General features: G+C 39.3%; 1 protein-coding gene across 9 annotated transcripts in view; it reads right to left on the bottom strand.

Annotated features, from left to right (window-relative positions):
• Window positions 1–977: 977 nt before the first annotated feature.
• The window catches only part of DNAJC12 (DnaJ heat shock protein family (Hsp40) member C12), a 45604-nt gene continuing 22783 nt past the window's right edge, over window positions 978–23798 (bottom strand). For 3 of the 9 annotated variants that reach the window (XM_086381624.1, XM_086381625.1, XM_086381623.1), the window contains 3 exons: window positions 18097–18236; window positions 8662–8866; window positions 978–1505 (listed from right to left, as the gene is read on the bottom strand). In XM_086381624.1, the coding sequence (XP_086237750.1) occupies window positions 1411–1505; window positions 8662–8866; window positions 18097–18236 (440 nt within the window). In that variant the 3' untranslated portion in view covers window positions 978–1410. Of the gene's footprint in view, window positions 1506–8661; window positions 8867–12027; window positions 12949–18096; window positions 18237–23798 lie in introns of those variants that run through there. The other 6 variants (XM_086381628.1, XM_086381629.1, XM_086381627.1 and 3 more) reach the window with 3 other exon arrangements.

The raw sequence follows: 23798 nt of genomic DNA, 5'->3' as shown, positions 1-23798 counted from the left end.
TTAAAAAAAATCTTCCTAAATTTTTTTTTTCACTTTGCTATAGAACAGTGAAAATTCTGTTTTGAACAAAGAACTCCTGCTCTAAAATCATTTTTCTTCTTAATTTTTCATTCACTTTTTTCCACAATAAAAAGTAACCATCAACTACACTCATGATAAACCTAGTAATTCCAACCTAAAAAGGACATATTACCTCATAGGTCCATTTTCATAGTTAGAATATAGTTTATAAATGTATCACCTGCTGTATAATAAAAGAAATCTTGTAAAAACGTTTTCTCAAATGAATAATGTTTTAAATTTATAATTATTAAACTTGAAGTAGAAATATTTTTTAAATTATTTTCAGAATACAACTGAATTATAAATTCATTATGGGGACTTGCCTGGTGGTTCAGTGATTAACAATCAGCCTTATCCCTGATAGCTGAAACGGTAAAGCGTCTGCCCGCAATGCGGGAGACCCGGGTTCTGATTCCTGGGTTGGGAAGATCCCCTGGAGAAGGAAATGGCAATCCACTCCAGCACTCTTGCCTGGAAAATCCCATGGACAGAGGATCCTGATAGGCTACAGTCCGTGGGGTCACAAAGAGTCGGACACGACTGAGCGACTTCACTTTCACTTTCACTTTACAATGCAGGGGAGGCGAGTTCAATTCCTGGTCAGGGAACTAAGATCTCACATGCCTCAGAGCACTAAGCCCAAGCACCACAACTAGAGAGCCCGTCTGCTGCAACTAGAGAATCTGAATGCTGCAACAAAGATCTCTCATGATGCAACTAAGGCCCAATGTGTGTGCATGATCAGTCACTTCAATCATGTCCAACTCCACAACCCCATGGACTGTAGCCTGCCAGCTTCCTCTGCTCATGGAATTCTCCAACCAAGAATACTGGAGTGAGTTGCCATTCCCTTCTCCAAGGGATAAGGCCTGATCCAGCCAAATAAATAAATTTTTTAAGTAAAAAATTCATTATGAACTTTGGAAAGATTATTTATTTCATTCAATTTACACAAGTAATTTCACATTTCATTTTAAGTTCAGAGTCACAAAACATTTCTTGTATATCCAGCACTAATAAAGATCATGGTACATCAATGAAATATTTAACAACAGGGATTGATTTTTAATAGATCTCTATAAATAACATTAACAGGAAAATACACATAATACAATCTACTCTGGATCTAAGGGCCTTAATTTACTTCAATATTGAAAGAAACTAGTCTGAAGATTTTCTCATTTAAAAAACACATTGAGAGAATGGGTTCAAGGATGGAAGAATGATTTGGTACTCAGCAATTCACAAATATGACATTTTTAAGATCTGAAGAAAGACTGCAAGTTGGCAGCACAAGAAATGATCTCTCTTTCTCTCTCTGTCTCTCCTCTATGGAACACAGATATTTCATATTTCATAGTTTCTGAATTTCCTCAGGAGTTCTGAAGGAGCATCCCCAGACCAGCGGAAACGAAGGTGCCAACAGTTCACATCTGCAAAACCTGTAGAAGAGAGAAGGGGATATTTTAAAATCAAAGGTAGGAAAAGTCAAGCTTATCATAGTAAAGATTTCCTAACAATAAATGAATGTAAGGGTGAGTCTTTGGTATCAGTTTTTAATATCTTACATAAATGGATAAGCAGACTTTTGAATCCTTATGAACAGGAATTGGTTTATATGGATGAGAGGAGTTCACATGTTTAAATGCTTAAGAATAAAAGGATATTTATAGATGCTTCCAATGGTAGGAATTTTGACAATTCACCTGCAAAGAAATTGGAAACTACTTTCAAACAGCTGCCAAAAGTAAAAGGTCAATGGAAAGAATCCCTGGAAATACAAATAATTTATTCTACAACAGTAAGATTTTTTTATTTTAATAAACAACTGTGTTGAAAACTAGAAAAAAGTTATGTTCATTCTCTACTACAGGAAGGGTAAATTGGCAAAATTCTTCTAGCAGGTAATTTGGCAATATTTATCAGACTCATTAAAATGTATAAACCTTTAAACCATAATTCGACTTGTAGAAATTTATCTTAATGAAATAATCATGATGTGCCCAAGAGTTTAACTATAAGGATTTTATTGTGATACCATTTATAAATGTTTCAAAGAAACAATCTAAATCTTTAGTAACAGAAAATTGATTAAAAGGCTTTGATATAGTCATTAACAATTTTTTAATATTTTTCATTATAGAAAAATGTTCATAATATATTGCTAAGTAACTAGTAGTTAGGAAATAATTTTGGAGAAGCCAATGGCACCCCACTCCAGTACTCTTGCCTGGAAAATCCCATGGACGGAGGAGCCTGGTAGGCTGCAGTCCATGGGGTCGCTAAGAGTCGGGCATGACTGAGCAACTTCACTTTCACTTTTCACTTTCATGCATTGGAGAAGGAAATGGCAACCCACTCCAGTGTTCTTGCCTGGAGAATCCCAGGGATGGGGGAGCCTGGTGAGCTGCCGTCTATGGGGTCGCACAGAGTCGGACAGGACTGAATTGACTTAGCAGCAGCAGCAGCAGGAAATAATTTAGACAGCATGATCTCATTCATAAATTCATTATTTACATGGGTATTTATATAAAAGCTTTTTTAAGTCTACAAGGAATTACCCCTAAATGTTGATAGTAGCTATTCCTGAAGAGTTGCAATACATATGATTTTCATTCTTTATACTCTTTTTCTGTTCATCTGTATTTTCTTATTTTTCTACAATGAACAAGTATGCTTTATATTATTTTTTATGTTTAAAATATTTCCAATAAAACAGGTTACAGAATAATACATAAAATACAGAATAATAAATAATACATACTTCACTGATATTTAAAATATTATCTAAATATCTAGCAGGAAAAATATACACAGAATAGTTGGCAGTGATTATCCCAGGAAAATAGGATCTGCACTTTCTTCAGAATTATCAGATAAAAAAATCTGAAGAATTTCCATTTGGGGGAAAAGGCAAAAAGAAAATTGTTTCTGACAACCTGTAATTGGAAGACACACAAAAAATATGTACAGTGATAGTCTTTTCATTTTAGGTATACTGCTGCTGCTGCTGCTGCTGCTGCTGCTGCTGCTAAGTCAATTCAGTCATGTCCGACTCTGTGCGACCCCACAGACGGCAGCCCATCAGGCTCCTCTGTCCCTGGGATTCTCCAGGCAAGAACACTGGAGTGGGTTGCCATTTCCTTCTCCAATGCATGAAAGTGAAAAGTGAAAGTGAAGTCACTCAGTCATGCCCGACTCTTAGCGACCCCATGGACTGCAGCCCACCAGGCTCCTCCATCCATGAGATTTTCCAGGCAAGAGTACTGGAGTGGGGTGCCATTGCCTCCTCAGTTAGGTATACTAACATATCTTAAAAATATACCAAAATAGCAGTAATAAATATTTCCCTAAGTGGTAAGACTGCAAGTTATTTGCTTGACTGTATTTTCCTCATGTTTCTACATTCAATATGTGTTATTTTTAGAGTTTAAAAAAGATGTTTTCACATTTGGGTTACCCTAGAAATAGACCCCAGACAAGAATTTGAATGCAAGTGGCTAATCTGGGAGGTGATCCCAAGAGACTCTGGTAGGGAAGTAGGGAAAGGAGCCACGTCTATAAAAGGTACATTTTCAGGAAGTTACTACTCTGGACAACTAGGGTTTGATCCCCTGGGGAGCCCTGGGAGACAATATTAAAAAAAAAAAAAAAAAACTCCAGAGTTGTTCCACTTGAGGGGTGAAGGTATTGGAGAACTTATCCTCCCACTCACATTCATTATCTGATGGCTACATCCACAGGGTGTTTACTCCCTGGCACTTAACTGCCCGCTCACTTGCTGCCAAACCAGATTCACTGCCAGCGAAAGCCCTCTGGTGGGAGCCGTATGGTTGGCAATGCCTGGGAAGGCAGATGCCCAGAGGATATGTTGGCACATCAACAGCATCTGCTATGTTTGATTTTTTTTTTTAACTCCAGGATGTTATGCAATACTATTTGATTCTAGAACTGTATTTATCAGAAGGCACATTTATTGCATATTTAAATGAAAATAAAGTAAACATTAGATTGTCTCGCATGTGGGTTTTCAGATGCTGTGCTTCTTTTTTTCCTGGTTGCAGTGAAGAGTCGGAAATGATGGGGGCTATTTGATGGATGTTTATGACAGAAGAGGCATCATAAGGCAAACTTCAAAGTAAATACCAAGCACTGCTTAAGGAAATCAACAAAAATGCTGAAAAGTTATGTGGGAAGCCACTTGGGACTTGGTAAAGCTGACATGAATAATATTTCTTAAATGCTGACATTATAAAAATTTTCATTGCCGTCAAATGAAATTACAAATAAGCATGCAACTGTACTTTGGCATATGAAAACCCAACTTTAAGGCACTACTCAGAACAGCCAATAATCTCTTAAATAACATTAAGAAAATACTGGTATATGCAGCCTTCAGCAAAATTTCCTAATTCTTATTCTTCAGTAGTAGCTTTCAGAACAGTGATCCTCTCCCCCTCTCACCCCCTTCACTTCCTTCCTCAACCATAGTATAATATACTTCATGATGTGAGGGTATCAAAACTGGCATCACAACTTGTTTAGAGTCAATTACAATATATCTACACTATGGAATATTTATCAATTGTTAAAACCAGTGAGTTCATCCTAAATATAAGGGTCTAAGGAGAAACCCCATAGTAATAAAAGCTAACACTAAAGAAGCACTGGCCATGTACCAGGTCCAAATAGTTTACTTATATTATTTACTTCTCAAAAAGACCTTATAAGGTAGACACTAATATTTTAACCATTATAGAGAGATAAGAAGATATAAATACAGAGAGGTTAATTTGCTTGCCCAAGGTCACACAACTCAGCAGTGGAAAAAGCCAGGCTCTGGTTACAGAGTCTGTACTCTTAGTTACTGTATAACAGAGAGGAATGTGCACAGTATAACCCTCACAAACGAACATATGCTTATGCATGCCTTTGTTAACATAGAGAACCAGTGTAGAAGGAGACACACCTGGGCATTTGCACTGTTTTTTCAAGAAGTAGAAGCAGAGAAGGATGAGACACTAGGGTAGACACTAAGTTATTGTCTATGTATGATTCTTTGAATTTTTAAAATTTTTTTATTTTTTGGCTGCACTGCTCGAGATGTGGGACCTTAATTCCCAGACCAGGGATCAGACCTGAGCCCCCTGCCCCCTGGAAGTGGGGAGTCTTAACCACTGGACCACCAGGGATGTCCTGATTCTTTGAATTTTCAATGGTAAGCTCATATTACTTTGAGGCTTTTAAATATCTAAATAACTTTTTTTAAAAAAAAGAGAAAATTTTATAGAATCTTATGAAAGGGATTTAAGTGTGGCCTTAGTGTGAGGCTCTGACATAATCAACCCCCTCAAGTCTGGTGAACTCAGAATAGGCCTGAATCTGAAATAAAAAGTCACAGGGAGGGCCTAGAGGTTCAGGAAGCACAAATCTGAATATTCCAAGGATAAATGGGGAAGCAGTCACGTGTTTGCCTGTATATGCAAACTATTGGGGGGCGGGGGGGGTGTTTATATGTGTATGTTTCCCTGAAACACTTCTTGGGACATCTGGCCTTCTGCTTTGATCCGTTTGTTATATTATAACCGTTGCCAGTTATGAGGCTGATGCAATCAACTGCAGGCTCTACGAAAGGATCTCTTGGAAAACCAGCAGAGGCACCTGAATGAAGCACCAAGAATCTTTATTCCCAACAAGAAATTAGCATGTAAAAATTCTCACCAAAGAGAGTTTAGAAGTGACTATTTCTAGAAAGACTATAGTTTACCATAACCTATCTAATTACCTTCTTTTTTATAAGAAGTGTTTGAGGACATTCAGGAAACTTCTACTTAAAGGCTAGGGACTTCCCTGGCAGTCCAGTGACTAAGACTTTGCCTTCCGATGCAGGGGTGTGGGTTCGATCCTTGGTGGGGGAGCTAAGATCCCACATGGCCAAAAATCCAAAGCATAAAACAGAAGCAATATTGTACTTAAAGGCTAAATTCTACTGGGGTGTTGAAGGTAGTTAGAGTGTGGATACATAACACACCTATACAAGATAAACACAGTGGGATGGCCAGATAGACAAAGAAATGATAACCATAGCTAACAATTGCCCAGGGCTTGGTATAGGCAAATCACTGTCATAAGCATTTTGCATGGATCACCTCATTTAATCCTCTTGGTAACTCTATAAGAAGGTACCACTTAGATCTCTGTTTTGTAGATGAGGAAACTAAAGTGTGAAGGAGTTAAATAACTTTCACTTCCCTTCACTTCAGTCACTCAGTCATGTCCGACTCTTTGAGACCCCATGAACCGCAGCACGCTAGGCCTCCCTGTCCATCACCAACTCCCGGAGTTCACCCAAACCCATGTCCATTGAGTCAGTGATGCCATCCAACCATCTCTTCCTCTGTCATCCCCCTCTCCTCCTGCCCTTAATCCTTCCCAGCATCAGGGTCTTTTCCAATGAATCAGCTCTTCGCATCAGGTGGCCGAAGTGTTGGAGTTTCAGCTTCAATATCAGTCCTTCCAATGAACACCCAGGACTGATCTCCTTTAGGATGGACTGGTTAGATCTCCTTGCAGTCCAAGGGACTCTCAAGAGTCTTCTCCAACACCACAGTTCAAAAGCATCAATTCTCCGGTGCTCAGCCTTCTTCACAGTCCAACTCTCACATCCATACAGGACCACTGGAAAAACCATAGCCTTGACTAGACAGATCTTTGTTGACAAAGTGGTGTCTCTACTTTTTAATATGCTGTTTAGGTTGGTTATAACTTTACTTCCAAGGAGTAAGCATCTTTTAATTTCATGGCTGCAATCACCATCTGCAGTGATTTTGGAGCCCAGAAAAATAAAGTCTGACACTGTTTCCACTGTTTCCTCATCTATTTGCCATGAAGTGATGGGACCAGATGCCATGATCTTGGTTTTCTGAATGTTGAGTTTAAGCCAACTTTTTCACTCTCCTCTTTCACTTTCATCAAGAGGCTCTTTAGTTCTTCACTTTCTGCCATAGGGTGGTGTCATCTGCATATCTGAGGTTATCGATAGTTCTCCCAGCAATCTTGATTCCAAGTAATATAAATAATAAATGGTAGAGCTAGAATGTGAGCTGACATGGTCTCCTTCGGTGTCTCTAGCCAAGGACTTTGGGCCTCTGGATGCATGCATGGCTCTGGGCATTTGGACCACCACCTGGCACCCAACTTGGCCCTTGCTGCTTGAGCTCTTTCATGTGCATCTGGATTTTTAGGGGCTTCTCTCATGGCTCAGACAGTATAGAATCTGCCTGCAACGCAGGAGACCTGGGTTTGATCCCTGGGTTGGGAAGATCCCCTGGAGGAGGAAATGGCAACCCGATCCTGTATTCTTGCCTGGAGAATCCCCTGGACAGAGGAGCCTACAGGGCTACAGTCCGTCGGATCACAAAAAGGTGGACAACAACTGAAGCAACTTAGCACAGAATGTGAACCCAGGTGGGTTAGCTTAGGAGCCAAGAGTTTAACCTCTGTAATACCCTGCTTCAGTGGACCTATACGTGGGTCAGATGTCTACAGAGCTACCTACAGATAATGTATCTTCTGAGGATAGTGCAGTGCCTTAGAATGCAGACTCTGCAGTCAAACTGTCTCATCTCAGACCCCTTCCCTGCCACATACAAGCTGGATAACCTTGAGAAAATTATTCAGCCTCCCAAGGCTTCAGTTTTCTCATCTGCAAAATGAGAATAATACTTGTAATGAGGATTAAATAAATTAACTCATGTAAAATTAATATTAAATAAGATGATAGATTTTAAGTAATATACATAAAGAACTGCACACAGTAAATACCCAACACAGGGATTTCCCTGGTGGTCCAGTGGTTAAGACTTTGCCTTCCAATATAGGGGTGTGGGTTCAGTTCCTGGTTGAGGAGCTAATATCCAACATGCCTCAAGGCCACAAAATCAAAACATAAAACAGAAGCAATATTGTAACAAATTCAATAAAGACTTTAAAAATGGTCCCACATCAAAAAATTTTTTAAAAGTTTTAAAATAAATAAATATATACATATATACCCAACACAAGCTAGCTAGTGTTATTTCAGTAAACCAGAAGATGATCCCAGAAATGTCTCAAGTTTTCGCTTGCAAGGAATGTGTTAAGGAATATATCTAGTTTCTGTGTCGATGCTAAGTATCTTTCAAGGTGCCGAAACAACATTTATAGTTGGTACTACTAAGTAATTGGAAAGGTTGAGAATACATACGATATAAAATGGGCCTTTTAATTTCAGACCTTCTCTGTTCTACAATGGAGAAGGCAATGGCACCCTACTCTAGTACTCTTGCCTGGAGAATCCCATGGATGGAGGAGCCTGGTGGGCTGTAGTCCATGGGGTCGCTAAGAGTCGGACACGACTGAGCGACTTCACTTTCACTTTTCACTTTCATGCATTGGAGAAGAAAATGGCAACCCACTCCAGTGTTCTTGCCTGGAGAATCCCAGGGACAGAGGAGCCTCGTGGGCTGCTGTCTATGGGGTCACACAGAGTCAGACATGACTGAAGCAACTTAGCAGCAGTAGCAGCAGCTGTTCTATAAACTACATGACATGACTTACCTGGAGAATCTGGATTTTGTGGGGAGAATGACTTCTCCACAGATTTGGATTCTTTCTGCTCCATTTTCTCTGTGGTTGAACCAAACTCCTCTTTCTTTATCTCTTTTTGCTCATCCTGTTCCTCATTTTCAATTTTGTCAGTAGGAGTCTGGTCAGATTCTTCCAACATCAGATCCTTTTTTCCTCTGACAGCCCAGTGCATTGACTACATTAATTGAAAGCAGATGTATAATATAACATCCATATTATATAGTTTCTATATTTAAAGTTCAATATGTAGTAACAATTAACCTACTATTATAGTGCCGATTAACAAAATGTTAGACTTGACTATTAGCCAGATAGTAATCAACTAATTCAGATATTAATCAATTAATCCTCACTGATTTGGAAAACTAAGACTATGAGAAGAAATTTGTATCCTAGTATAAAGGAAAGGGACCAGCATCAGATAAATTAAAATAATGATGTTTACCCAGAAAATTAGCCATAAAATTACCATATGTCCAAGAAATTCAGTTCCTAGATATAAAGAATTGAAAACAGGTGTTCAAAGAAAAACTTAGACACAAATATTCATAGCAGTCATGGAAATAATCCAAATGTCCATCAATTCATTGGATAAACAAAAATGTGGCACATCCATGCAATGAAATACTATTTGATCATAAGAAAGGAAGAAAATACTACAATATGGATAAACCTTATAAATATTATGCTTAGTAAAAGAAGTCAAACATAAAAAGCCACATTTTATATAATTCCAGAATAGACAAATTCATACAGATAGAAAGCAGATTAGTGGTTACCAGAGGCTGGGTAAGAGGGGAATAGGAAATGATTGCTAACAAGGACAGGGGTTTCCTTTTGGGGTGATGAAAAAGATATCAAACTAGATAGTGATGGTGGGTGAACATCATTGGGAATGTACTTAGTGCCACTGAACTGTACACTTTAAAATGGTTAAATGGTAGGTTTTATGTGTATTTTACTATCAAAAAACAAACAACTGGACTGTGTACCTTGAGCCGTGCCAGAGATTAAACCTACTACTGTTGTGACCTTCCTTCCAGCCATGATCAATGCAGAGCTGGCAAATATTAGAATTCTGGGTTATACATCTTCTCTTTAAGAAAACTCACGGCACAAGCAGTTGTTGTTCAGTCACTCAGTCGTGTCCAACTTTTTGCGACCCCATGGACTGCAGCACGCCAGGTTTCTCTGTCCTTCTCCATCTCCTGGAGCTCACTCGAACTCATGTCCATCGAGTCAGTGATGCCATCCAACCACCTCATCCTCTGTCGTCCCCTCCTCCTCCTGCCTTCAATCTTTCCCAGCATCAGGATCTTTTCTAATGAGTCAGGTCTTCACATCAGTGACCAAAGTATTGGATCTTCAGTATCAGTTCTTCCAATGAATATTCAGGGTTGATTTCCTTTAGGATCAACTGGTTTGATCTCCTTGCAGTCCATGGGACTCTCAAGAGTCCTCTCCAACACCACAGTTCAAAAGCATCAATTCTTCAGTGCTCAGCTTTCTTTATAGTCTAACTCTCACATCCATACATGACTACTGGAAAAAACCATTGGTTTGACCCTATGGACATTTGTTGGCAAAGTAATGTCTCTGCTTTTTAATATGCTGTCTAGGTTTGTCATAGCTTTTCTTCCAAGAAGCAAGCATCTTTTAATTTCATGGCTGCAGTTACCATCTGCAGTGATTTTGGAGCCCAAGAAAATAAATTCTGTCACTGTTTTCATTGTTTCACCATCTATTTGTCATAAGGTGATGGGACTGAATCCATGATCTTAGTTTTTTGAATGTTGAGTTTTAAGTCAGCTTTTTGACTCTCCTCTTTCACCTTCAAGAGGCTCTTGAGTTCCTCTTCACTTTCTGCCATAAGGGTAGTATCATCTACGTATCTGAGGTTATTGATATTTCTCCCTGCAATCTTGATTCCAGTTTGTGCTCCATCCAGCCAGGTATTTCACAATATGTACTCTGCATATAAGTTAAATAAGCCAGGTGACAAATATAGCTTTGACGTACTCCTTTCCCAATTTTGAACCATCCTGTTGTTCCAGGTCTGGTTCTAACTGTTGCTTCTTGACCTGCATACATGTTTTGGAGGAGTTTTCTTTAAGAAAACTCATGGCACAAAGCAGGAAATTAGTCAATATTTATTGTGAAATATCTGTCCTAATTTTAAGAGAATTCACTTCAAGTCCAGTTACCATCAAATAACTAGAACTTTTAAAATATCTTTCCATTTGATTTTTCTAATGATACTGTGGACTTCCCTCAGAGAAGGCGATGGCACCCCACTCCAGTACTCTTGCCTGGAAAATCCCATGGATGGAGAAGCCTGGTAGGCTGCAGTCCATGGGGTCGCAAGGAGTTGGACATGACTGAGTTACTTCACTTTCACTTTTCACTTTCATGCATTGGAGAAGGAAATGGCAACCCACTCCAGTGTTTTTGCCTGGAGAATTCCAGGGATGGGGGAGCCTGGTGGGCTCCCGTCCATGGGGTCACAGAGAGTCGGACACGACTGAAGTGACTTAGCAGCAGCAGCAGCAACATGGACTTCCCTGGTAGCTCAGATGGTAAAGTATCTGCCTACAATGCAGGAGACCCAGGTTCAATCCCTGGGTCGGGAAGATCTCCTGGAGGAAGAAAATGGCAACCCACTCCAGTATTCTTGCCTGGAAAGTCCCATGGATGGAGGAGCCTGGTAGGGCTACAGTCCATGGGGCCGCAAAGAGTCGGACACGACTGAGTGACTGCACTTTCCTCCTATTCATTAATAGAATTATTCTGGAGACTTTTTATGGAATGTGTCTGTATACATTATGGAAGGTTTCTGAAAGAAAACACAAGAAACTACAATGGTGGCTTTCTGGGAGAGGGAAGTAGCACTGAGGTATGAAATAAAGATGGACTCACTTTTTATTACATATCCTATTGTACTAGTTTGTTTTTTAAAAAACAAAAGTGTTTTATTATTTTTTAAGTTACAGTTTCAGAAAAATCAGGGACCATAAATCAAATGTTGGGCATTTCCTCATTGACGTCTATATTAAAACTTTTATATTTTTAGACAAACACAAGATTCAAAACACTTGAAAACTCTCCCCAGATACCTGATATCCTAGAATGGTGTCCAATATACTTGATAGTGGTCCTTTGCCAAATAATTTAACTGTGTAATTTTTCCAACCTAGCTCGGGCTACTGATGGTGATGTCAGGAGTGAGGAAAAAATGAAAAATGGATCTTCCAAATGGAGCAAAGGTAAGAAACCATTACTTTTACCCATGCATACTTTTGGACCCTTTTCACATATGTCCCACATATGTATTTCCTTCTTTTTTTTTTTTTGGCCGAGCTACATGACTTTTGAGATCTTATTTCCTTGGCCAGGGATTGAAGCTGGACCATGGCAGTGAAAGTGTCCAGTCCTAACCTTGGGACTTTCAGGGAACTCTCTGTATTTCCTATTAAGATGCTTAAAACTGGATGGATGAGTAGATAAATTAAAGGCAGAATAGATGAATACAGAGTAAGAAAGAGAGAGAGTTTGCTGTATCAAGAATATTCAAGTAGAATAATTAGCTGTGGCATAAGCAAAACAATAAACATAACTGTTTCTTGAAATCTCATCTGATACTGTGGGATGCTGTTCCTAAAGCACTACTGAACAGTAACCTCTGTTACTCAGAAACCCAAGAAAAACCCAAAAGCCATGTATTGGGGCAAATTAAAACCACAGAATAAATTATTTTCCTAATAATGAGGATATTGTTTTCCTGTGCTAAAAAAAAAAAAAAAAGAATAAAAGCAGAGCAAGAGCACAAAACAAAAACATTGATTTTCTGAAGTCCAAGGCTTAGTGAATAAATTCAGAAGTTGTGACATTTAAAAATTGTGCCAAAACTCACAGAAGGGGCCACTGCCTCTGCTACACACACATCCCATGATGCAAGGGACTTCAGGCTTTTCATCTGCAATGCACTGAAGTCTGAACTCTCTCAAAATACTGCAGCTGCCAACTCCTTCCCAGAGCACCACTTTATTTGCCAGTTTGAACAAAGCAACATGGGGAGGCAGTGGCCCATTACATGTGGACTTGGCCATGTTTGCTTACCCAAGCAACGTGAGGGGGATGGGGCGGGGAAGCAGCAGGGATCATCAGCATCTTACAGAACTTAGAGTGATACCATAATTTCTTACCACTTGTCTCAGGAGCACTAACACTGACCACATAGACAGGAACCAGGAGAAGCACCTCATCAGAAGAAAGGGAAAGTACAAACTGGTAAAATGCTTCCTTGGAATCTTAAATAAATCTGTTCATCATCATTTTTTAAGAGAATTTAGAAATGCTAATAATATGGTGTTTATGAATAGCAGCCAACATGATCACAAATGGGCTTCCCAGATGACGCTAGTGGTAAAGAGCCTGCCTGCCAATGCAGGAGACTTAGGAGGTGCAGGTTCAATCCTCGGGTCAGGAAGATGCTGGGAAGAGGGCATGACAACACACTCCAGGACTCTTGCTGGGGAATCTCATGGACAGAGGAGCCTGGTGGGCTACAATCCATGGGACCACAAAGAGTCAGACATGACTGAAGTGACTGAGCACACACATGATGACAAATGGATGATCTCAACTAAATTAAAAGGTACAAAGATACATTCAAATATAGATAAATAAATATATATGTAGATACACATACATAAAATATACATACTAGAGGGCAATATAGCCTTGTGCACACCCTAAAACCATAACGATATTCAAGCCTTCTGCCTTGATCCAACCAGAGAACTCACTTCTTTCCACATTCAACCTGTCTCTCCTCAACTGCAAAGGAGCATCATCCTAATTCCTCTTCCCCAAAGAAAGAACCAATAAAGCAAAGTCATCATTCAATGTAACTGGCTCTCACACTAACAAATGATGGGCAGAAAACACTGGAAGGAAATGCATCAAAATACTAATGGGGTTATCTTGGCATGGCAGCATTATAAAGTCTTTTTTTTTTTCTTTTTATATTTTGGTGTCTTCTAAATTTTCTCTGACAAGTCTATATATATGTACAACTAGGTTTTAAAAATTTAATTAAGGACTTCCCCAGTGGTGCAGTGGTTAAGACTTCGCACTTCCATTGCAGGAGACACAAATTTGATCCCAGGTTGAGGAATTAAGATATGGCATGCCAAAGGGTGTGGCCAAAAATAAAAAATTAACAAAATAAAAATTAGATGGAGTTATGATTGCCAAAATATATTAAGGAGGGAGTTTCTGGGTACCAGTAATATGTGTGTTGGGGAGAGGAGAGGTTACAAGTATACACTTCACAACTGTTTGCTAAATTATAAATGCAGGTGTTGAGCATTTTTCTGTAGGTTTTATTTCAAAATAAAAGTGTTAATTTTAAAAAGAGGCAATGGCTTCAGCTGGTGTAAAATATAATCTAGTTTTAGTTTGGTTGGGTTGAGTCTGTTGTTATTGTTTTATTTGCTTAGTTTCTTGGGTTTTTTGCATGTGCAAGGAATAGAGGAGGCTGGCCAGTGGCTTTGTCTGTGGAGGGCAAAGGATACTGAGAAACTTAGTGAAAGACTGAGAGTAAGAAATGCAAGCTTTCAGGGCTCAGAGAACTGAAAACGTAAGCTGTATGTGTCACAGGTCAGCTAGGTGGCCTGTATACAATATCTTGACTCTCTGTCTCAGTACTCCTCTCTCAGAATAAAAGCGCCTACAGTCTGCCTTAGATGACAGGGTGAGGATTAATGACTGACCTATAGTAAATACTCTGAAAGCATTTGTAGTAACTGATACAGCATGGGACATTTTTAACAGCTTATGAGAATGTTTTTCTCAGAATTTTATTTTCACTGTGGCTTCTCTGTAACCCTTTCCCCAGAACCATCCTCAAGCCATTTTGGAGGAAGAACCATTCACACCGTGGATTCCTTGGGGTAAAACCATTTAACAAGATAGCAATGATTTCCCTAAGATTCTTTAAGCCGGAAAGGTATCTGTTTTCAAGTTATTCCAAGATCTGAAGGCCACAGTTACTGAAGTCCCCACTTCATATTCCCTTTTTTAAACCAACATTACATATCTAGATTTAAATTTCCCTTTTTTAAACCTATATTACATATCTAGACTTAAATTTCCAACATACTCATTGACCTGATCGAACACTTTTTTAGTTGTATAGTTGCTTTACAATGTTGTGTTCGTTTCTACTGTACAGAAAAATGAAAGAGCCATTCATACCTGTACATCCCCTCCCTCTTGGTGATTGATTTATCAAAAGTTTTACAAATTAAACTATCAGGAGGAGCTTCTAAAAAGGAAAAAGTAAAATCAATAGCTGGTTAAGTGACAAGGACTTGCAGTGGGGGAAAAAAATACAAATTAGAGTTTCATCACCGTTGAATGATAGAAATGTATCATCCCTGAAGCTGTGTGAGGAATTTGCTCTAGGAGATTCTCATGTTAGGAACCTGTGTGATGCTGCAAAAGTGCATTGTGATTTGTCCTTAGGGCAAGGAAACATGCAGATGTGTTTCAGATAAATGTCACCTAAAATTTCAAGTCCTGAATTATAACCATTTTATTGTCAGAATGGCATATGTAGTATATCTAGTCCAAATACCCTAATGATGATATTTATCTACACAATGGTAGTGATCTAATAGGTGGTGAACAAAACTAGGTATGACAATTGTTTTAATTTCTCTAGAGTACTGAGTGTGAAAGGATGGATAAAAAAAATGCACACACACACAAAAAACGACAACTAAAATGTTATAGAGAACCTTACTTCTGCTGTGATGTTTTCACATGCAGAAATCACTATGAGAATTAGAACAGAAAGGAATGAAAGGAAGTTACAGAAAGTCTATCTGGGACTTCCCTAGTGGTGCAGTGGTCAAGAATCCGCCTGCCAAAGCAGAGGACACGAGTTCAATTTCTGGTCCAGAAAGATCGCAGGTGCTACATGGCAACTAAACTTGTGTGCCGCAGTCACTGAGCCCATGTGCCTCAACTACTGAAGCCCGTGTGCCCCAAAGCCCGTGCTCCACAACTAGAGAAAGTCCACACACAGCAACAAAGACCAGTGCAGCCAAAAATAAATAAATAAATAAAAATTTTTTTAAAAAAGAAAGTCTATCCAGTGAGGTACAAAACACATGAAACTTGGTGTAGGGATTTCAAAGTTCACTGAGGAAGAAATACAGAAACAGCATGGTTGAGCCCAAACAAAGAAGACTGTGCAAGGAAAAATATCACTGCTGATTTAAAGTGGAAAGATATGCATTTCATCATTTTTGTACTACTAATAAAAATAAATCCCAGACCAAACGCTAGCCCAGCCTAGTATTTCAACATTGCTGACAAGACCAATAATGCAGCCAGTAAGTTGACTCATTGGAAGACTCTGATGCTAGGAGGGATTGGGGGCAGGAGGAGAAGGGGACGACAGAGGATGAGATGGCTGGATGGCATCACTGACTCGATGGACGTGAGTCTGAGTGAACTCTGGGAGTTGGTGATGGACAGGGAGGCCTGGCATGCTGTGATTCATGGGGTCACGAAGAGTCGGACACGACTGAGCGACTGAACTGAACTGAACTGAACTGAAGATCTGAAATGTTATTATTGTAAGCCCTCAAACAGTTCATAATTAAACTAAATTCTAAGCAGAAATGATGTGTTTGGAGATAGGACATTAGTATTTAATGGAAAGACATCTGCAATATAAATTAGAACAGGGACTTGGAGAAGACTTTTTGAAAAATCCACAACTAACTTGATATTAGCAGTTAAAATTAAGTAATACAGTTCAGTGGATCATCAAGAAAAATGAACTATAAATCGAAAGGCATTAAAATAGCAAGGGTCACTAATTCAGTAGCAGTTACAGTGTGTAATACTCAAGAGAATAGAAATATGGTTATATAGAGGTGGCAGAACAATGTTTAGTCAGAGTTAAGGAATTTTGGATATACACAATGTAGAAGAAAAATCCTATTTTTGAGTATGTGAAGCTAAGTCACTATTTTTTTAAAGATTCTCTCTAGTTATTCTGTATGTATATTCAACAGTCTTATGGTTAGTCCTTCATAAATAATTAACCAACCGTAAACAAATCATATGAATATATACTGCATTCTAAAATGAAATGAAGAAAAGCATTTATATGTTATGTAGAGTGGCTTTAACTATATACTTTGAGAGTTTTGCATTGTTCTTCCCCATTACTTCAAAGATCCTCCCTCACTGGTACAGGTCATATATCAGAGAAAAAATAATTTGATCAAGTATTGTTTAAATAAAAACTATTAAGAAGAAACCTGAAGAACCAGAATTTAAGAGATGTGAATCACTTTATACACTTATTCTAACATGTCCCTGAACACTTCCTTATAAGGTAACTTCTCCATTTTTAAGTTTCATGTTATAGAAAAGTATCCCTGTAGGGAAAAAAATAAAGCAGATTTTAAAAATCCTGTAAATTATGCCTAAGAATGTAGAAACCTTTAAAATTACATTCTCTCTGCAATCTACAATGGTCCATGGAAGAACAAAATAAATATATAACATAAAAATTATAGAGATTATTTTATATTTGGTTTTTTAATGGCATGGAAGAAAATAACAGGATGGTTTTAAAAGTCTCTCTGCATCTATCCAATAATTCTTTTACCAAAATTAATAACAGGAATAATGTACAGATTTCTTTGATTAATCAGGTCCTGTTTTTATTGACTTTATTAAGCTTTGAGAAGAGAACAGGCTCATATGAACTAAAAAGATGGAGCATATGAATATGCATTGGTTCAAAATTCAGCAGTGTTATATGAGCAACTTGAGAAGCACAGTTATCAGAATGTATCAAACAGTAGATGCTAACAGGAAGCATATGTATATACATATACATGTATACATATCTACATATACATATACAAACAGCCAGAGACTGAAAAGCACAGTCGGAGATTCTTCTGACCCTGATGTATTGAATTTCCTTTCACAAGATTTTGTGGATACTGCATTGTATCCAGATTCTACCAGCTTCTTGGTCTTCTCTCTCCTCTTGTCTGTTGATACTTTAAGCTGCTGTGCTGTGTGCTGTGCTTAGTTGCTCAGCCATGTCCAACTCTTTGCGACCCCATGGACTGTAGCCTGCCAGGCTCCTCTGTCTATGGGAATTCTCCAGGCAAGAATATTGGAGTGGGTTGCCATGCCCTCCTCCAGGGGATCTTCCCAACCCAGGGATCGAAACCAGGTGTCCCACATTGCAGGCGGATTCTTTACCATCTGAGCCACCAGGGAAGCCCCTTTAAGCTACTATGTGAGTCTAATCCAGGGCAGCCTGAGCTTCATAAATTCCCTTCATCCCAGAGAGAAACCTACCATTTTCACCGAGTCACTCAAAGTTTCCCACTGCTGGAATGACATTGACATCTGGCTCCTTCGCCAGTGGTCATAGCGGGCTCGACTTGCTTCATTAGTCAAAATGTCCTTTGCCTTCTGCAGTTTCTGAAAAGTCTCCACTGAAAAACAAATCAAAAAATGAGCATGCCCTGGAGGAGTTATTTTAAACGCCCAAACTGATCTCACTGAAATAGGTGTCTGTTATTTACCAGCTATGTAACCTTGGGCCAATTCACTTCATCAAGCTTTCTTTTCCTCATTTATAAAGTGTACTGTAAGGACAAGTGAGATAATGTATGCAAAGTACCTGGCTCACAGTTTATCCACTCCCTTTACTGAGCTCCAGTGATGTGACAGGTGCTATCCCAGGTGCTGATGATGCAGATATGAGCAACAGACATAATTTATCTCATGGGATAGACATTTACAAACATTGGATAAGTTACAGTCTTTTCTGTGTGTGTGTGTGTGTGTGTGTGTGTGTTCAGCCACTCAGTCATCTCTGAATCTTTGTGACCCCCTAGACTGTAGCCAGCCAGGCTCCTCTGTCCATGGAATTTTCCAGGCAAGGATACTGGAAAGCAGTAAAGAATCTGCCTGCAATGCAGGAGATCCAGGTTCAACCCCTGGGTCTGGAACAATTCCCTGGAGGAGGGCATGGCAACCCACTCCAGTACTCTTGCCTAGAGAATCCCATGGACAGAGGAACCTGGCAGGCTGTAGTCCATAGGGTCGCACAGAGTCGGACACGACTAAGTAGCAGCAGCATGGAATCTAGAAAGATGGTACTGAGGAACCTATTTGCAGAGCAGCAATGGAGGTGCAAACATAGAGAACAGACTTATGGACACCCTCAGGGGACAGGGGAAGGAGACGGTGGGATGAATGGAGTGAGTAGCGTGGAAACATACACACTCCCATATGTAAAATAAATAGCCAGTGTGAATTTGCTGTGTGACTTGGAACTCAAACCAGGACTCTGGTGACTACTCTGTGACTACGTAGAGGGGCAGGATGAGTATAGTTTCTTGTTCACAACAACCTTATCAAGTGGATATTATTAATATTAGTATTATTCACATTTTACATGGTCTAAAGCTAAAGGAGGTTAATGTGACTTGTCCTAAGCTACAAGTGATGGAGCCACGATTCAAACCCAAGCCTGCCAGGCTCCCCAGCTGGTGCTCACCAGGCTACACTTGCCTGCCTCCTGCCCCTTCCATTTTCCTACAGTACATGTTACCCTCTAATCCCCACTTTCTCCTTCATCTCTGAGGATAATGAAAATGTCAACATTCATCACTAAGATGCAGGTTGTGCCCTTGAGAAACTTAGAGTCTAGTAAGGAAGCAGACATATACACAAATCATTTCAATACAGTGTGCTAAAGAGAAATACAGAAGTAAGATTGATTGTGCTTGAGGACTCAGGAAATACTTCACTAGTTTCCTCTACACTTGGGGTCATCCTTGATTCTTCTCTTTCTTTCACATCTCATTTCTAATTCATCAAGTCCTGTTGACTCTATCTGTGGAGTCAGTATATCTTTAAACTATCCCCAAGCTTTGACCTCTTGCCCCTACCTCCACGGCCGTCACTCTAGTCCAAGCCACCATCCTCTCTTGGCTGGATGATTATATTAGCTGCTCAACTCCCTGCCTTTGCCTTGCTTTTTCTTCTACACAGCAGTCAGAGTGGTCTTTTCAAAAATAATTTACATAGGGGATTCACTGGTAGTCTGATTATTGGGACTCTACGCTTTCATAGCTGAGGGCCTGGGTTCAACTAAGACTCTGCAAGCCACACAGCATGGCCAAAAAAGAGAGAAAAAAAAAAGGAAGAAGGACTTCACTGGTGGTCTGTGGCTAAAACTCCACATTCCCAATGGAGGAGGCTGGGATCATTCCCTGACCAGGGAACTAGATCCCACATGCCACAACCAAGAGTTCACATGCTGCAACTAAAGATCCTGTGTGCTGCGTCTAACACCCAGCACAGCCAAATAAATAAGTAAAATTAAATATTTTTTTAAATGATCTTAAAGAAAAAAGAAAGTAAAAGAAGTCACATAATATCACTCTTCTACTCAAAATCACTTCCATTTTTACTTTTCATTTTTGTTGGAATTAAACTGAAAATTCTCATCATGGCTATTAGGTCTGGCATGCTCTGCCTGCTCTCTAGCCTTCTCTTCCTTCTCCAACTTCATTTCCTCCTACTTTTCCCATCTCCTTCGCTACAGCCATAGTAGCCGCCCTGATGTTCCTTGAGTACACCAAGCACACTGCAGCCCCAGGACTTGGAACTTGCTGTCATTTCTGCCAAGAATACTTTACCCTAAGCACTCACACAGCTTACTTCTTCCAGATGTCAGCTTGGGTATTGTCTTGTTGATGGAGTTTTCTCCAACCTTCTACATAAAATAGCTGCCCACCCCATCAGCCCCATTCCTTTATCTCCCTCACTCTGCTTTACTTTTCTTCATGGTACCTGAGTGTGTGCTAAGTCACTTCACTCATGTCTGACTTTGTGCAACATTATGGACTATAGCCTGCCAGGCTCCTTTGTCCATGGGATTCTCCAGGCAGGAATACTGGAGTGGGTTGCCATTTCCTCCTCCAGGGGATCTTCCCAACCCAGGGATTGAACCGGCATCTTTTATGTCTAACCTGCAATGGCAGGGGGGGTCCTTTACCTCTAATGCCACCTGGGAAGCCCCCTGGCACCTACCCCCTGACATTATGTACAGTTATTTGTTTATAATCCTCCATGAGCATACAAACTCCATGAGGGCAGAGACTTTTGTTTTCTGCTGCATCCCTTGTACTAAAGCAGTGTAGCAGGTGCTCAAAAAGTATTTGTTCAATGAATGAATGAGTGAATGCTTCCAATTTGAATGTGAATATAAAGATGTTCATGGAATGCTGTTACCTGAGCTCCAAGCACCAAAAAAGTGACATACCCTTAAAACAGTTTGTGAATTAGGCACCTTTTAATAGTGTTAGTGGGAAAAATAATTAAAATTATCCTGACAGTGCTTAAAAATAGCTCATGAGAAGTAGTCAATATCCTCTGAAACAAAAGACATTAGGACAATGTACAGTCAGTACTGATAGTACCACCATCCCAATCGTGAAACTACTGAAATACTTCTGTTCCCCAGTTGGTAAAGGGCTACTGTTCCTGAGCTCTCATCCCCCAAAACCACTACTTCAACTATTCCTTCAGCAACCAGAGATACTGCCCAGCATGGCAGGGTTCCTCCTGGGCCCTGTCCAAAGCTGGGCAGCACAGGTGCTTAATATATCATTAAATATTTGATATCACCGCTGGAGGTAGTAGCAATCGATGGATTAAAAGGAAAATCCTAAAGGTGGGGCTATTGAAAGCGAAGGAAAACAAATACATAAAAAACATCTTGCAATAGCTGCCAGCTCAAGTGAGTAATCCTTCCTGTTGCTGACGACAATGTAAATGTACCAGTGTATAAATGAGATGTCACTTTTTCCAACAGAAATAAAAAGCTCGTTAAATTATTACCATGGATGCACACACCAGTGACTACTAGAGCAGAGGTTGTAAAAATTTACATTTTTATCTACAATTCACCTTCTCTTTGCACATTATTGTTGGCCTCATTTTTCAGAGTTTCCGGAATGAAAGAAATTATTCTTATGTCAATCCCTCAACAGCAGATGATAAGCAGAAAGCAAAAGAGACCTTACCTTTCCTGTTAGGTGGCCTTTTCTTTGTTCCACACCTTCACCACATTTAATAAAAAATGTGCTTGGATTTATATTTGTCCTTTAATATACCAGCTAATCAAATGAATCATACAAGATAAACATGTACCAGTTCTTGGAAGAGAGATTTCATTTTATAAGCTTATACGAGAAAATGATGATGGAATACTTAAGAAACATTCCAATTTAACTCCAGGTCTGCTTTGAAAATACAGAGGTCCTCTTAATTCATATTTCACAATAAAAATTATATTATTATAATAGCCACATTTTAACTGTAGGCCACTTAAAATTACTTGAGAAATAATAATGAGAAGAAGTCAGGACATGCTTTGAAAACAATCTGGAGGAAAATATATCCACTGTTAACAGTGTTTCTCTGGCAAAGAGAGATAAGAGCAGACTTTCACTTTCAACATTATTTAATACTGTATGTTATTTTTATTCTAAGGGGAAAAAAAAGCAATAAAGAGTTTTTAAAGTAGGAAAACATTGAGACATTGAAAGATGTCAATTAGTAAAAGACAAAGAGTTTCCCTTCTTCAAATATTCAGATGTCTCTGAAGCCTGTAAATCAATAACAAAAATACCATTTCACAGGTCCTTAAGTTAGTCTGAAATCTCTTCAGGGTCAAAGGGAAGTTAATAAAGGGTTGACTTGAAACCACTGCTGTCACACATACACACACACACACACACAGGACTGGCATGAGCACCAACCAGCGGCTTTTGATCTCAGTGACTCAATTTCTATAGCACGACCAGTCCTGCCTGCATCACCTACTGCAAAAGGAGGATCTCAAAAAGCCTTAGGTTTAGAATTTTTTAATGAGAGAAATAGCTAATGTTTATTTACAAAAAAATGTCCCACTTTGTTAGATTTTTATCTTGCAGTGCTTCATAGAAAAGAAAAGTACACTGAATCATAATTGCCGACATCCATTGAGTTCTTCCCACATGCCAAATACCTCTAATCCTCACAGCAGATACATGGGCTTCCCAGGTGGTGCAATGGTAAAGAATCTGCCTGTCAAGGCAGGAGATGCAGGAGACTCAGGTTTGATCCCTGGGTCAGGAAGATCCCTTGGAGGAGGGCATGGCAACCCACTCCAGTATTCTTGCCTGAAGAATCCCATGGACAGAGGAGCCTGGCGGGCTACAGGCAATGGGGTCACAAAGAGTTGGACACGACTGAGCAACTGAGCACAAAGAGACAGAAGAGGTGATAATATGCTATCCGTCTCCCATTCTGCCTAGGAGAATGCTGAGGCTCAAAGAGGTTGCCAAAAATCAACTAGTTCATAAATAGGAGCTAGAAGCAATGCAGACAGACAGACCTGTGTTCTTATCTACTACTCCATCATACTACCAAATCAGTCATTTCAATGGCAATGGTTGAGACTACATTTAGCAAGCCAAAAAGGCATATTACACAAGTTTAATTTCTTCTACCTGCAGTTGCTCTACAGGCTTAGCTTTTTACCTTAATGAAATGTGTTTCAAAATCTGTCCAATATATTCTGGATTTCAGTCAAGCTAAAACCAGCATCAGGGTGAATTTTTGTTTCACATTTTAAAGTATTTTTATCAGTAACCTTAACCCTTCTGCAAGTATGTAAAGAACGACTTAAATTTTCAGGAAGTCATGTTCATCCAAATTAAGTAAACAGATGCTTGAACATGTTTGAAAACAATTTCTATCCAAAGGTTGAATCATCTATCTATTGCAAGCCTGACAAAGGAAGATATTAATGTCTGTGTATCTTTTCATTTTAAACAGTATTTACACAGTCCAGTGTTTCTCTGAACAAGAAACCTTCAGACACCCGTACATGAAAACTCCCATCACTATGGCAACTAGAATGGCAATGACTGCACAATGATTCATCATGTATCCTTAATGGAAATCATTTGCCGTGACAGAAAAACAACTCAACG

Source organism: Bos grunniens, chromosome 28 (assembly GCF_055505025.1).
Source record: "Bos grunniens cultivar Pamir isolate PY7600 chromosome 28, Bosgru_T2T1.0, whole genome shotgun sequence".
NCBI lineage: Eukaryota > Metazoa > Chordata > Mammalia > Artiodactyla > Bovidae > Bos > Bos grunniens.
This window is presented reverse-complemented; position numbering and strand designations above follow the sequence as displayed.